Below are 14,277 nucleotides of genomic sequence, written 5' to 3'. Positions count from 1 at the left end.
CCTGTAGAGAGCACTGTATAAAATGGTGAAGCAGCTGGCAAGAGGCTGTTGCCCGGAGACTGGTCATTGCTCCTGTAGAAGAATGGGCTTCATGGAGAAGCTGTATGAAATACTGTCCATGAATATTCTGCACTATCATTTGGAATCGCAATGGAATGGGAATGTTATCACAAACTGTCACCATTTATTAATGGCTCGTGTACAACTGTGACCACAGGTAAATCTATCAAGATACAAGGTCTGTTATGAGTCTAAGGCAGGGAGGATATATGCCAAAGACTTAAATGCAAGTACCTAAAGGAGATGCACAGCCATATCACAGACAGCTTGAGATTGCCCAACTCTGGAGGGCTTAGGGCATAGATTTGTTCTGGTCCTGCAAGGCAATGCACCTGCAGAGTTGCCCAACAGCTGAAGTTCTTGACATCTCTTCCTTCCTCCCTTCTGGTGCCTTATCAGATGATGCCCAAACACTGGAAGGCTTTTACAAGCCTTTCACAGCGCACTGCCGAGGCCATGCTAAGACAGCACAAGTATCTGTTATCCCCTTTTCAGAGAACTGACAGTGTGACTTCTTGATGGAGAGAATTGTGTAAACCCATGAAACAGAAATATTCCAAGTCCTGCACTACTGAGAAGATACCTCTAAAGCACAGCTCCTCTTCTAATGTACAAGCATTAAACCTTACAAAACAACTAAAATAACTTAATAAATTATTAGGCAAAGTATTTCCAGTGGCTTTTCTGAACTTTACTCCTTCAATTTCTAAGTACCACTTAGTGGCCTGTTACTGTGCTCTGTTCTGCAGTTCATGACTAAAATAGAAAGGCTGCAAAGCTACAGGGAAGATACTGATGGACAGCTCTGCAAATTGTTCCAGCTGAACCATAAAACTGTCAAACAAATGATACATGTTAGTGGTGATGGCCCCATGCCTCCAAGAAATAAAGTGAATCCTTAATGGAAGACTTTAGTAAGGAATTAAACATTAATTAGGACTTATATGAGATAGACATAAAAGGGATTAGAGACAAACCACAGGTTTGCTGTAGCAACAGTAGAATGAAAGAGCATTTCTTTTTGAACTTTGGTTGACTGGTTAAAAGAAATAAAGCTGAGAAGGCAGAGGAAAACATATTTATTACTTGTTTTGAAAGGGGTAGTGCCCCAATGCCTTTAGTTTTCTTTACCTGCTTCACAAGCACAGTGTTGTGAGAGTACTTATATTCTCAGTTATTTACATGGTTAATAACTGGAAAAGCTTCTAATGGGTTGACTCACAAGCTCATGTGAGAGCCACAGGAAGTCTAACACAGAAATAATGGCTACATTTGGTGTCGAAGCAGCAAATAGCTTTGTAAAGGAGATATATTTTTAATTGAGTACATCTGACTTGTTTAGACAAAAGCGCCAATGTAAGCTTTCCAGAGGACTCACAGAGTCACTATTCTGATTTTTCTAGAGAACTCTTTGATTTGTTATTATTTTTGCTTCTGCCTCTTCACAGCCCACACAAAACATCAGTTACAATCCATGTCCTGTGGAACAAACACGTGAGGATGTGTACATCCTTGCCTTTCCATTTTGGGGGGCAGACTTCCAAACATGTATTTATTAATTGTTGACTGGCATCTAACATGAACCTAAAGTTCCATCCACAAGTCATCCTTTGTACTAGCACAACCAGCATCACAGATTTCCAAAACTTGCTTTCAGACTGAATACAGAGGATTTTAATTCTAATTCACAAAAAAACAAAAAAACAAACAAACAAACAAAAAAAAGTGTCTTGGATTCTGTTTATAGAGCATTATGGCAAATGATAAATTAATTAAAACCAGATATAGAAATAATAAATATTCCCACCTGGATCAGCTGCAAAATAAAAGCTGCATGGCTTGCATGACTTGTAGCACTTGGGAGTACCTGGAAACTGTAACCATAGATGCCCAGCTACCCCTTGTTTAGTACTGTGAAGTGTAATCCAGCGCTGAGAAAGGTCCACTTGTTAATGTTCTTTGCATGATAGCACACAGCACTGTCGTTGCTGAACTACAGAATCTGAAACTTTCCCTTCTGGTCTTCAGCTGTCCCAAATCATGCAGAAGAAAGGTGCTGACAGTGGATAACATAGATCCACCACTCCTTCTCATCCAGACCCAGTGCATAAGGTAGCAGAAAGTTGCAGTGTGATCTTCTCCAACTACACTCTACATCTTTGAGAAGCCACAGTGGTCAGGAGAGGTGCCTGAGGACCAGAAGACAGAAAATCTCACCCCAGTCTTCAAAAAGAGCAAGAATAAGGACTCAGGGAACTACTAGCCAGTCAGCCTTACCTCAGTCCTTGGAAAGGTGATGGAGCACCTCATTCTGAAATGAGGCCATCCACATGGATGACAAGAAGGTGGTCAGGAGTAGTCAGCCTGGATTCACTAAAGGCAAACCATGCTTGACCAACCTGATTGCCTTCAACAATGAAACAAAGACCTGGATGAACAAGGGAAGAGCAGTTGATGTTGTCTACCCTGACTTCTTTTCAAATGAGCTTAGCAGAGCAGCTGTGGAAATCAACTCCCCGTGTTCTGTCAATCATGTGTAGTGATGCCAGTTCTAGGAGCAAAGACAGTATCAAAGACTGTTGGGGTTTAAGGGATAAATCTGTTCTTTCCTCCACACTCAGCCTCCCTTCCTCAAAGCAAGTGGTGGAACATGCTCTGGCCATAAGTAAATATATGCAAATCCTCATTCCACCAAAGGACCTAAAGGAGTTGTAAGAGAAATGACTATGTGGGGTGCCACACAAATACATGGTAATTTTTACCCTGAGGAGCTGATGCAGCCAAAGAGGGAACTGAGGAGAAAAAGTGGCTTGTTAGAAGGATGCAAAGCAGTGTATCATCCTCAGCTAACCAACATAGTGCTGCCTCTCTTCTACCTGACTCCAGTCATAACAGATGTGACTGCCATTAACATCAATGCCATTCTCGCTGGTAGCTCTACAACACTCTTCCTACATTCCAAAATAAATTTTGCTATGGGCAAAAGGAAATACAGATTATATGTGGAGCTCAGAATTTATTGTTAGTCTAGCTAGGGTCTCCACAGTCTAACTAAAATACAGGAGGTCATTATCTTCAGTTCAGTTATGGTAAAATCAACACTCTGAAAATAAGAGTGAGACTGATACATATTAAATTCCTACTATCTGTCCCTTTTCTCTGTCCTTAAGTTTAGCCCGCCATTGTCCTTCTGAGTCCTAAGGCTCAGGGAGGACACAAGCTCTCCCCAGGCAGGAAGTGGGTATTGCACTGAGTCCTTGGCATGCCAATTTCTTCATCAAATGTAGGCTCTTGGTCATTGTAGCATGGTTGCTTGAGCCCCACTTGGGGCTATTTTGGATGTTTTGTTAATAAAACCTGTTTTGCTTTCAGTAGTTCCCTTCTAAACTTTGACACTCAGCCATAGTGTTCCTCTTTCCTCATGGACAGTGAAGCAAATCCAGAATTTTATAACTGACAGTAAAATATTTCATATTTATTTCCCCACCAAGTTAAATGCAGATGGAATACATACTAGGCTCAGGCCCAACACCCCAATCCTCCTGAAGTGGAGGAACTGGTACTTAACCCAGTACAGGAAGAACACTGCATCTTTACAGTAGTCCCTTCTATCTATGAGAACTAAATATTGTCATTATTTGCAACACAACTTTCCCCTTTCAGCCCAGGAGCCCCATTTCAGAGGGGCTTCAACTTCCCCAAGCTATCTTGCATGAGTGTTGATCTCAGCACTGCCTACGTCTGGCCACAGACCTTGGATCTAGACTCTGATTCATAGACTGACTTCCCAGTTTGGCCCCAGAGCTGTCTTGTCATGATACCTGCCTGGTACAATTTAATGATCTGGACTCTGTGCTGACCACATTTGTCACTCACCTGCCTTGCTCCTCAGTTCAGAGAAGCACTGCTTAGTGAACAGGGCTGGTGGTGAGGATGCCAGTTTCCTTGGGGATAAGCTGGCCCTTGCTGAGGCCTGTCACATTTAACTCTGGATGCTATTCATAGAGCTAAGCTGAAAAAAATTTAGGAAGCAGTCACACAACCATCAAACAGCCCCTATCACAGCTAAAACACTCTCAGGCCAAGACAAGCCCTGAGACAACACACTGTCAGGCCGATGTGAAGCCCTCAGCCTAAGAGTCATAATGACAGAATTAGATGAATTAATTAGAGGTTAAATCTGATGACAAAAATAGTTGTGAACTAAACAGTAGTGAACACCAGCAAAACAATCCCCTTGAGTCATATTCATGGTGGAATGGAAGGGGACATCTGGATGATAAGGTCCATGTCCCTGGAAAAATGAGACAGCATTTAAGAAATAACCCTAGGCTACATGCACTGGATGAAATATACCAAGGTATCACAAAGGCAGGGAGATATCAAATCCTGGCCTTGAATGTAGTCAGCTTTGGGATATTAGAGATATGCACATGGATGGTGTAAAGAATTTCAAGCATTCACATAATACTTGTTAAATTTTTTGTATTCTGCAGAGGTGATACCAAGACTTCCTACTCATCTCTTAGGTAAACTAAGTAATGATGAGGAAAGCACTTGTAAAGGGCTGAGAAGTATTTTCATCACTCTGAGTCTGTTTGCATCAGCCCAGACTGTGTTTTATAGTAGCAGTTGGACTCCTCAGGGCACAGAACACCTCCACTTTAGCTATGAAGTCCAGAAAGTCCACTAGAAAAGCCATGAAACACTTCTGAACTTGTCAGAATTGTATCTAGACCAAAAGTAGGAGATGGAAAAAAATTATGGCATCACACCAGGAAAGAAGCAGAAACTAAAAATCTGCAGCCCTTGGGAGGAAACAGCATATCCCACCCTACAGCAGAGTAACGCACCCTGTTCTCTCCTATACAAATCACCAACCCTCAAAAATCCCAAACAACTCTAGCATGGTATGTCCCAGGCACCTTCAAGCTTTCAAGCTCCCTCAGGAATGCACCCATGTTCCTGCATCATGTACAGCTTCTGTCTGGGGCTGATCACTGCAAGAAAAGCAAGTCCAGCACAGACAATCACTACCAGGGAGCAGGTAGTACGTCTGTCTGCAACCTGCACAGCCTGTGGCTGAAACTTAGTGCTAGAGGTACTGCATGTCTGGAGGCAGCATAGCACTGCCCCACTGAGGGGAAAGGCAACAGGATAGCTGCAGGCCACATCCAGTTCAACTACTCATCCCAAAGGCTGGAAATAAATTGAGGAAAAAGGAAGTCTTGGGACTCACCAGATCATGGGTAAGAGCTGCAACATCGTCAAAGCTGAGTTTTGTAAACAAGCCGTCCGTAAGAAAAGCAGAACAAAGATCCATGCTGTGCTGCTGGTAAGAGTCCCTATGTGAGATGTGGATGTCTGATACCTTTAGTATGCTGCAGAGACACTATGAGTGCAGTGGCAGTTTGGTGATTGACATGGACATATAGAACTGCCAGACTCCTCAAGAAACAGCATCAGTTCAGAGTTAGATTTTACAAGGCTGACCATGTTATGGAAGCCATGAAGATGCATGAGTTGGAGCACAATTTCATACTATGCTTTCTCCAGCCTACCAGCAGGCAGTTCAGTCAGGGCTAGTCTCATTCCCTCCTACCTCTGTCCCTGTGCTTCTTCTGTTGTGTACTACCAGGCTACACAGTGTCATGTCTCTGCACAAGAAAACAAACTGAATCAAAAAAGGAGCTGCTTCCCAGGCAGTCAGCTGGATGAATTAACCTCCTTTCGCCTTCCTTGGTGTTGGACCTGACACATGGGAAACAGCAGCAACAGGCAAGCAGTGGCAGGGAAGAAGAGCAGTACAGAAGTCCCACTTAGACTGGATTAGATATAACATGAAACTTGAGACTATTCAGCCAAGTCAATCTGTCCAAAGACCAGCTGCCACCATGTGGGAATGTGAAGCCATCTTTCATCTGCAAGAAGAAAAGGCTGTCATAAACCTTGGAAGGCGCCTCACCAAGAATTCGTTAATTACAACAGTAGTTAGTAATTACAAAACTATCCAGATAACTACAGATGATTTTCTAGGCGTCAAGTTCCATATGCTACAGCAAAAATCTTGTTCCTGCCATGTGGCATGAGATGGTTGTGTGACAAAGCCGTCTTGACATTTCCAGGGATGCTCTTTGAAGCCAAGTTTATAATTCAATTAAGTACTAAATTAGCTGGAGGCATCTGAACAGAAAAGCACACACACACACACATTCACAACTCGACACACAGACACACACACACACCCTCAACACAAACAACCAAATTTCCTGTGCATTATGCAGGTACCTCTTCACAAAAAAAAAAAAAATAATGCAGCAGGAAGTTACCAGCTCCCTGATGTGTCTGAAGGAGCCCAGAATGTCTATGTTCTCAGAACGTCTGCAGGGATGCTTCTGGGAGAGCTGTTGGGGCTAAATGTCTTAAGCACTCTTTCTCAGAGGAATGATTCAGTTTAGGAGTAACCGGTTTTACATCTCTCATCTCCCCAGTCTGAGACACTGGAGGATTTTAAGCTGGCCAGACAGCTGGGAAGGGGCAGCCTCAATATACTGGAAAGGGCCAGTGAACAGTGCTGCTCTCCATTCCCCATGCCTGTGTGCCTCCTCAGGAATGCCTCAGTACAGTAAGAGCTCTCACTCAGTCTTTGCAGGAAGATGGGAGAAGGCTGTGGTAAAATCCCCAGTGTACTTTGGATGGGAGTACTGGCTGTGGGAAACTGGTAAAATGCTATATAGAAAAACTGCTGCTGGGCACTTTCTAGCCCTCGGAGGAGCAGAAAGTCAAAGGAAAAAGGGGAACCTTTTTCACTTGGTCACCTTGACCAAGGTTTTCATCATGGCTCTGCCTGATCGTCTCTAGAACCATGCTCATAGAAATCTAAGCATATGGGTTTAGCTATGAATCAGATTTTTAAACCTGGCAAACTGTGTGTTGGAGGTAATCTGAAGTAATCTTGGCATTTGCGCTGCCCCTGGAAGAAGAGGACTGGGAGGATTGCAGAGCAGACAAGGGAGTATTCCCAGTGTAGCCTGGCATCTGACCTGCAAATCCTGCCAGAACATGTTGATTCAGTTGACTACTGTGATTGGGAAAACGCAAGCCATATGCTCCCAGCTGCACTCCCTGCAGCAGCCCTCAGATGTTTTACGACCAGAGGTGTATTGGGCTCCTTCACAGGATGAGTTCTGATGGATTTTCTTTCTCTGGCAGGAGGCACCAGAGCAGCTGTGGTGAGCAGAAAAGATTTCCTGCGAGCAATCCAAGTTCTTCAGAAGTACCTTAAAAAATCTTGTTAGCTGCTATGTTAGACATGGAAGAGAAACCTGTAGGTGATGGAGCATTTGGCAGGGGTTTTACTTTGCTTCTGTCACCCGAGTTCAGGCCTGGGTGTGGCCGGTGTGCTACATGTAGCACTTACCCATGCCTTGGGATAAGTTGTAGAAAACAAGGGGGACGTTCTCTATAGCCCCTACCCCAATCTCTGAGAAGGATCCTCCTGGAAATGCTCTGGAGGTCATGTTCTTGTCAGACTCCCAGGGAAGAGACTTTCCTGGAGCTCTGAGAGAGACTTCTCTAAAATGTCAACACAGCACCATTTACATCCATGGCTTTGTGGTGTTTCAGGACTTTCTACAACATGCCTGAGGACAGCCAAAGTTTCCTGGCCAAAAAGAGTATAGCATTGGTTTGATACCTTCTCTTCCAGACTGGACTTTGAAATCAGCCAAACTGAATGCAACAGTTCTGTTTTAGCAGTCTTTTAGAAAAAGTCAGCTTGGTCCCCAAGGGTTAAGCCTTCCTGATGTCAAAAGGAATGGTCTGTGGTAGAACCTATGGGCTTCAGGGGATTTCTCCCTTGAAAACAACTTTTTGCTGAAATTTTTATCCAAGTATTTGATTGGGGATGGATCTGTTGGTTCCTCTGCAAGGGATCATTTCCATGTCCATCACAGCTAGGTGCTCAAACTGCTGGCATGTTGTGCTGGCCTCACAATGAACTTTCCCCACTTACAGACAGACAGGTGCAGGGCTGGTGTTAATAATCAAAAAAATTACAGTATGGTGTTTGGTTGTTAGGTGTTAATCTCATCCAATCTATCCCTCTGAAGGGAAGGCTAACAAAAGAGCCAGCTTAAGTGGGTGCAAGGCCCTCCTCTCATGGATCACCCTCCCTTTCCAACTGGTAAAATGTCATCAGCCCTCACTGAAGCCCAGACAGCAGCACTCACCCAAAGGCAGCTGTTGTCCCAGCTCAGGGTTCAGCTAGTGGCATAGAACTGGATTCCCTGTCTGGAAGGCTTGACAAGATTCCTGAGGGCACAATAGGTTAATGAGAATGATCCTGAACACAAGAGTCACACCTCATGGAAAATGAACTCCTCGGGTATACATGGTAGCAAAGAAGCATTTAGAGAATCAAGTTGTGGGCTGTGTGTGATAAAGCACACTTAAAGCTCTCCATAGAATCATGGAATCATAGAATGTTAAGGGTTGGAAGAGACCTTCAGGATCATCTAGTCCAAACATGAGCAGGGACACATCCCACTGGACTGGGTTGCTCAAGACCTTGTCCAGCCTGGCTTTGAACAGTGCCAGGGGGCATCCACAACTTCCCTGGGCAACCTGTTCCAGCATCTCACCACCTCCATAGTAAAGAATTTCTTTACAATAACCAAGCTACACTTCTCCTCTTTCAATTTGTATCCGTTACTCTCTACGACTGAACAGCCACGACTTTCTTAGCCTGTCTTTGTAGGGGAAGTTCTTCAGTCCCCTTGCAAACTTCACGGCCCTTTTCTGGACTTGCTCCAACAAGTCCACGTCCTTCCTGTAGTGGATCCCAGAGCCGGATGCAGCACTCCAGGTGGGCTCTCACCAGAGAGGAGCAAAGGGGCAGAATCCCCCCTCTCGCTCTGCTGCCCACGCTGCTTTGGAGGCAGCCCAGATGCGGCTGGCTTTCTAGGCTGAGAACGCACACTCCTCTTCGACATAATGAGATCAATAAATTGGTTTACACGTAGCCAGCGGACACAGATCCCCTCCCTGCCCCTACGCTTTTCCGGGAAGTAGGGCGGTTCCGCTCCCGTCACCGCTGCCTTCCCGGGCCTGGCTCAGGGAGCGCGGGCGTGGCGGTGCGCACCGCCCCCGTGTGGGGCGCGGGTGAGCCGCAGCCGCCGCCGGCCGCCCCGCGGCACCGCCGGCGGGAGAGTCCCGGCAAGCGGCGGCGCCGGGACAGCAGTCACAGCGCTGCGACTCGGGACAGCGCGGCGGGCAGGAGGGCCCCCGGCCGCGGGGCTCCGGGGGCGGGGGCCTCGGGGCCCCTGGGCGTGCCCTGGCGCGTCGGCGGCGGGCGGCGGTGGGGCCCCGCTCCCCGGCCCCGCGGCCCTCCCGGCGCCATGGGGCCGCTGCTGTGGCTGCTGCTGGTGCCGCTGGGCGCGGGCTCCGCGGCGTACGAGGTGTACGTGGATGCCCGGCTAGCCGAGCGGCCCCTGCAGCACTTTTGGAGGAGCACTGGCTTCTGGTAAGCGCGCACCGCCCGGCTCCGGGCCCCGAGCCACTGGGCAGAGGCTCTTCGGCCTCGGCCGCATCCCGCACTCTCGATCCCCAGGGCGTGCTGCCCTCCAGGAGGAATCGAGGCTGTCCTGGGCTTGTTGCTGTGGGATCAGAGGGCCCTTGCTGCCCCTTATCGCTTAGCCTGGTGCTGGACCAGGTCCGCAGTGTAGGGCGGGATGTGGGATGTGGCCAGTTAATGTGAACTGGCCAAAAAATAGGCCTCGTCTCCCCCTCTCTGACTTGCTTCCTTGCCCCCTCGAACATGTAAAGTCCATCTTCTTCCACAGCACAGTAGATATGTTGATACTCAGAACTCATTTCCCTTTTCCCAGTGGAAACATTTTCAGTGTTTCCATTGCCAAGGCCCCTAAAGGGCCCCAGGAAAAACTTCGGAGAGTTCTTGTACTACGAAACAAAAGACTGATAGTTCTAGGAATTTGTTCTTCTTGACAGACGTTTTCCAGATGCACCACCAGATGCAGCCAGTGGGTCAAGTTGACCCAAGTTAGGGGGAAGGTGATGACCATGCAGAAATTCCTGTATTCTGGTCATGCTTTGCTTCTCAGAGAAAGCCTGGTCTTGATCAGCTAACTGGGATTGGAACGGCCTTTAAATTTTGTGAGGCTACTAAAAGCCTGTAGCAGGCATGAAAGCAAGAGATGGTATATTCCACTGCCATGCTTGTATCTTACTCTAAAGTGGTTATAATCTACTTCATTTAGGCATACAATGGGTTAAATAACACTTATGTGGAAAAGAGTTGCAGTAGGGATGGAATGAGCATGTGCTTTGGAAAAAGGACTTTGTGCACTTTTTTGTATAATGCATAAAGATCCCCTAAGAAAAAACTTACAGGAACAGAACAGGACCTAAAATACATTCTGATGAAGAGAAATGTTTAGGCTTTCAGAATTTTTTCTTCTTTTGTTGTTTTGTTTTGTTTTAAATTTTTCTTGCAACATTAGGAAACATTTATGAAAATCTGCCTTAAAATAGTATGTTTAGTGCATTTAAACTGCAGCCTATGAAACACTCATGGTTTTAATTGTGTGAAAAGCTTTGGAAGACTGCAAACATGAAAGATGTGTGAAGGAAAGACTGAGTAGCAGTAGCAGAGGCAGAGGCTATCCATGGGTCAGCAGTTACGCTTTTATAATATCTGGCCAACACTGCTATTTCTGAAAATCCCTTGAGAGCTCATGCAGTGGCACAAGTGAGTTCCAGCTGCTAAAGCTTCTTTTCTGGGCAAGTGCCCAGCTGTGGATCAGCAGCTGAGAAAACCTGGGCTTGAAGTTCTTTTGGATGGGCACTTTGCACTCAGAACAGGAAAGAGCAGATACTGATAGCACCACTAACAAAACCTGCCATTCTGTCAGCTTTCTTTTGTATCCCATCACAGTTTCTGCAAGATTTCTCCCTAACAGCGTGTGAATTTCAGAATGTTTATTCAACGTGGACTAAGCAAAAATAATTGTCTTTGCCACTATTGAATGGAAGCCAGTTTGAATTTCAGAGTAGTAATAAAGCACTCCATCAGAATCTGATTGTTAACATTGTCCTTATTTACTGGAACAATTAAAAAGACCCAAATGGCTAGTACATTTTTAGTAAGAAAGGAACTGGTAATTTCTCAGTATCACTTGTGTGACTTGAAGCTATCTTATGGAGCTGGTTTTTAAGTGCCTTGTATGCTGGTGAAACTGCAGAGAGGGGCTCACATATACTAGCTGATTTGTAATAAGCATTATAAAGGATGTGGTTTGTGTAAAGACTTGAACTTTCAGGTGAGGATGCAGGAGATGGCGTAATAGACCGGCGGTTTCTCTGCTGTGTCAAGTTCTTGTCCAGGTGGAGTCAGATGTTTCTTCTTTTGTATACAGATGGTTATACAGTAGGAGATTCATTCAGTAGTGCCCTTGGTGGTGGGATGATTATATGGATGGGTACAGAGTAGGCGAGGATGACATAAATGACTCTTCCCAGCAGACTTGCAGTCAGCACAAGTCTGGTCGATATCATAGGAGACAGACTACAACAGGCAAGGCATAGACTACAACAGTTTTTGATTTAAACAGTTCGTATATAGCATGTAGTTAGAGCACAGATCATCTCTTGCTGCAGTGTGAAGACACATGGATGTATTTTACCAAGCCTGAGGGACAGTGTTGTTTTATTCTTCTTGTCATAAAAATATCATTCAGAATGTGCACAATATGAGGAGACTTAATTTAAGTCCCTAAGGATGCCCAGACCCCGTGAACCATGCAGCATTCTAAGTTGCTGACTTGTGAAGGGTGGGGTTGAGATCTCCATCTTGCAGTATTTATCTGTGGAGATTGGAATAACAGAAATTTGCCACAGTGTAATGTTAATTTCGGTGGAATAAGTAGATATCAAAGTCAAGTTGATAGCCCTGAGCCTGTTAAACTGCTTGCAGAATCAAAAATAGAAACCTCAAACTACACACTCCTGTGCTTTCCAATGCATAAGGGTTAGCTGAATATGGCTGAAGAATATGAAGGCTCTGAGCATCTAATTCTGCTTCAAAAAAGTGTAGTAGCATCCACAGCAGAGAAAGAATTGATGTCATTGCATGAATTTCATCAAGAAGGTCAGGCCCATATTTTTCTTGAGTCAGACGTCAGCATGTCTGACTTCCACTGTAAAGCCTTAAAGACAGTGCGCTCCTTTATGATTAGTTACTCAGAGACAAGGCAACTGTCGCTGTATGGTTTCCTCTGGCCATTGTTGCCTGAGATGGCTGTCTGTGCAGCAGTGACTGCTGGCAAGATTTTCCTTTGAGCATGGTGCTGAGATGCACTCAGGATGTATTCTAATTTGCCAATCAATGTGTGTAGCCAGTTGGCCGCAAATAACCTTCAACTCCATTTTGATTTTGTCTCACGTTAGGCAGTGCTCCTCATGCCACGTAGGAGCATGCAGGTGCTGTAGGGATGTAGCATAGGAATCTTTGCGTGCCCAGTGGAGCTGTTATTTAATATTTCAATGTGTTTCTTTTCTGTCCATCTTTTCCTGAAGCCCTCCTTTACCTCACAGCCGTGCTGACCTGTTTGACCTGAGCAAAGACCAAGAGCTGAACCTTGCCTACATTTCTTCTGTTCCACATGGCGGCATTGAGCAAGTTCGGATTCACTGGTTACTGGAATTAGTTGCTCTTAGGTAAGCAAACACCTCAAGTCGAAGTCTAGGAAAATGTGACACATTAAAGGGTCCAACAGGTGTTTATTCACTTTGATGTTTATCTTAGCCAAATTGCAAGCTGGGCATATCTTTGCTTCTGTGGAAGTCAGCTAAGTTCCAACAGATGGGAATAATTCTGGAATTTTAAGAAATGAGGAAAGACACATTTTCTACTGAGAAGCTGAGGGATTAGATGGCTTACTTTTTAGTCCTTTATTGTAGAAGATGTGATACAGCAAAAAAGTCCAACAGAGGATTATACCAGCCTAATTGGACTGACAGGTCCAAATGAAAGCTGTCACTAATCCTTCTGCCTATTTTAGAAGTTACTTTTTGCCTCCTGAAGCCACCTGTGCACTGCGTTAATTGACAGGTAGTGAGAATTAAAACAGGCTGGATTTGGGTAATACCAGTTAATACCCTGTTTCAAAGGGTTTTTTTATAGAAAATGGAGTTTTTAGTTTTAGGGAAATACATGTCAGACTTTAGGAGAACACTTGGAATTCATTGCCTTTCAAGTTCCTTTTAACTCAGCTTGGACAGACTGATAATAAGATGCCTAGTGGGAACAGCCAAATAGCCAGATGCCTAGAGCAGGAGCAATTGGTCTATGAAGAAAGACAAACCATAAAAACCCCATGAAAAATTGTAATAGCTCTTAAAAGTTCTGCCTGGCTCAGACTCCTACTGAGCTGAGCTCATTTACAGTCCACATTGTTGCATCTACTGTCCCAGACTCAGAAGAATGGGAATTTACCAATATGGGGAAGCAACAGGGAAGCAGAGTTCAGGCTCTGAAAATGGCATGTGAGCAGCAGAGGAGTAGGGAGTTTCAGAGTGAGCATTAGGAGCAGAATTTTTCTTCCTCGATATTAAGGTGTGCTTGTGTATGTCAGTTTTTTAGGAAGGTGTTCATAAGTCCTGCACACAGGTAAGTATTGCATCAGCATCCCGGGGTGGCCTCTGTTTGTTAATTCATCCGTGAGCATAGCAGGTAACAGGGCTCCTCGCTCTCTTCTTTCCCTCTTGAAGTCTCCAAGACACCAAACACCCAAACACCCTTTCCTATGTGTGTGTGTCTCCCTCTTACTGGACTGTGGAATATGTACTCTTGGAGTGAACTAGTGTCAAGGACAACCATCACTGCTCACCACTTCTGGAGTCCCTGTCTTAGAGATTTCTCCTGGGAGGTGGATTGGGTCTTTCAGGTTTCTGTAACCAATTCACTTAGGAAAAATCAATGAGTACCTTTGGAAAGAAAGTAGCCACATCTACACTTGGGGCCCAGAATCTCTTCTGGCAGCCTCTCTTAGCTGTGCCATTCTGTTGAATTGGGCTTTCCACATGACCGAGGGAGAGGAATGCATCTGTCATGGATTCTGCTCAGCCTTTGTGGGTACTGAGCCACTGAGCCTTTAAAAAAAAGTAGGATACAGTCCTTGACACAATTAAAATTCCAGG

General features: G+C 45.1%; 1 protein-coding gene across 2 annotated transcripts in view; it reads left to right on the top strand.

Moving 5' to 3' along the window:
* Positions 1 to 9,170: 9,170 nt before the first annotated feature.
* The window catches only part of IDUA (alpha-L-iduronidase), a 46,495-nt gene continuing 41,388 nt past the window's right edge, over positions 9,171 to 14,277 (top strand). The window contains exons 1-2 of one of the 2 annotated variants that reach the window (XM_038123933.1): positions 9,171 to 9,583; positions 12,655 to 12,795. In XM_038123933.1, coding sequence (XP_037979861.1) covers positions 9,459 to 9,583; positions 12,655 to 12,795 — 266 coding nt within the window. In that variant the 5' untranslated portion in view covers positions 9,171 to 9,458. The remainder of the gene's footprint in view (positions 9,584 to 12,654; positions 12,796 to 14,277) is intronic. The other variant, XM_038123935.1, reaches the window with a different exon arrangement.

This window comes from Motacilla alba, chromosome Z (genome assembly GCF_015832195.1).
Source record: "Motacilla alba alba isolate MOTALB_02 chromosome Z, Motacilla_alba_V1.0_pri, whole genome shotgun sequence".
NCBI classification, from domain to species: Eukaryota; Metazoa; Chordata; class Aves; order Passeriformes; family Motacillidae; genus Motacilla; species Motacilla alba.
Note: the sequence above shows the minus strand (reverse complement) of the source record. Positions and strands in the feature narration are given on the sequence as shown.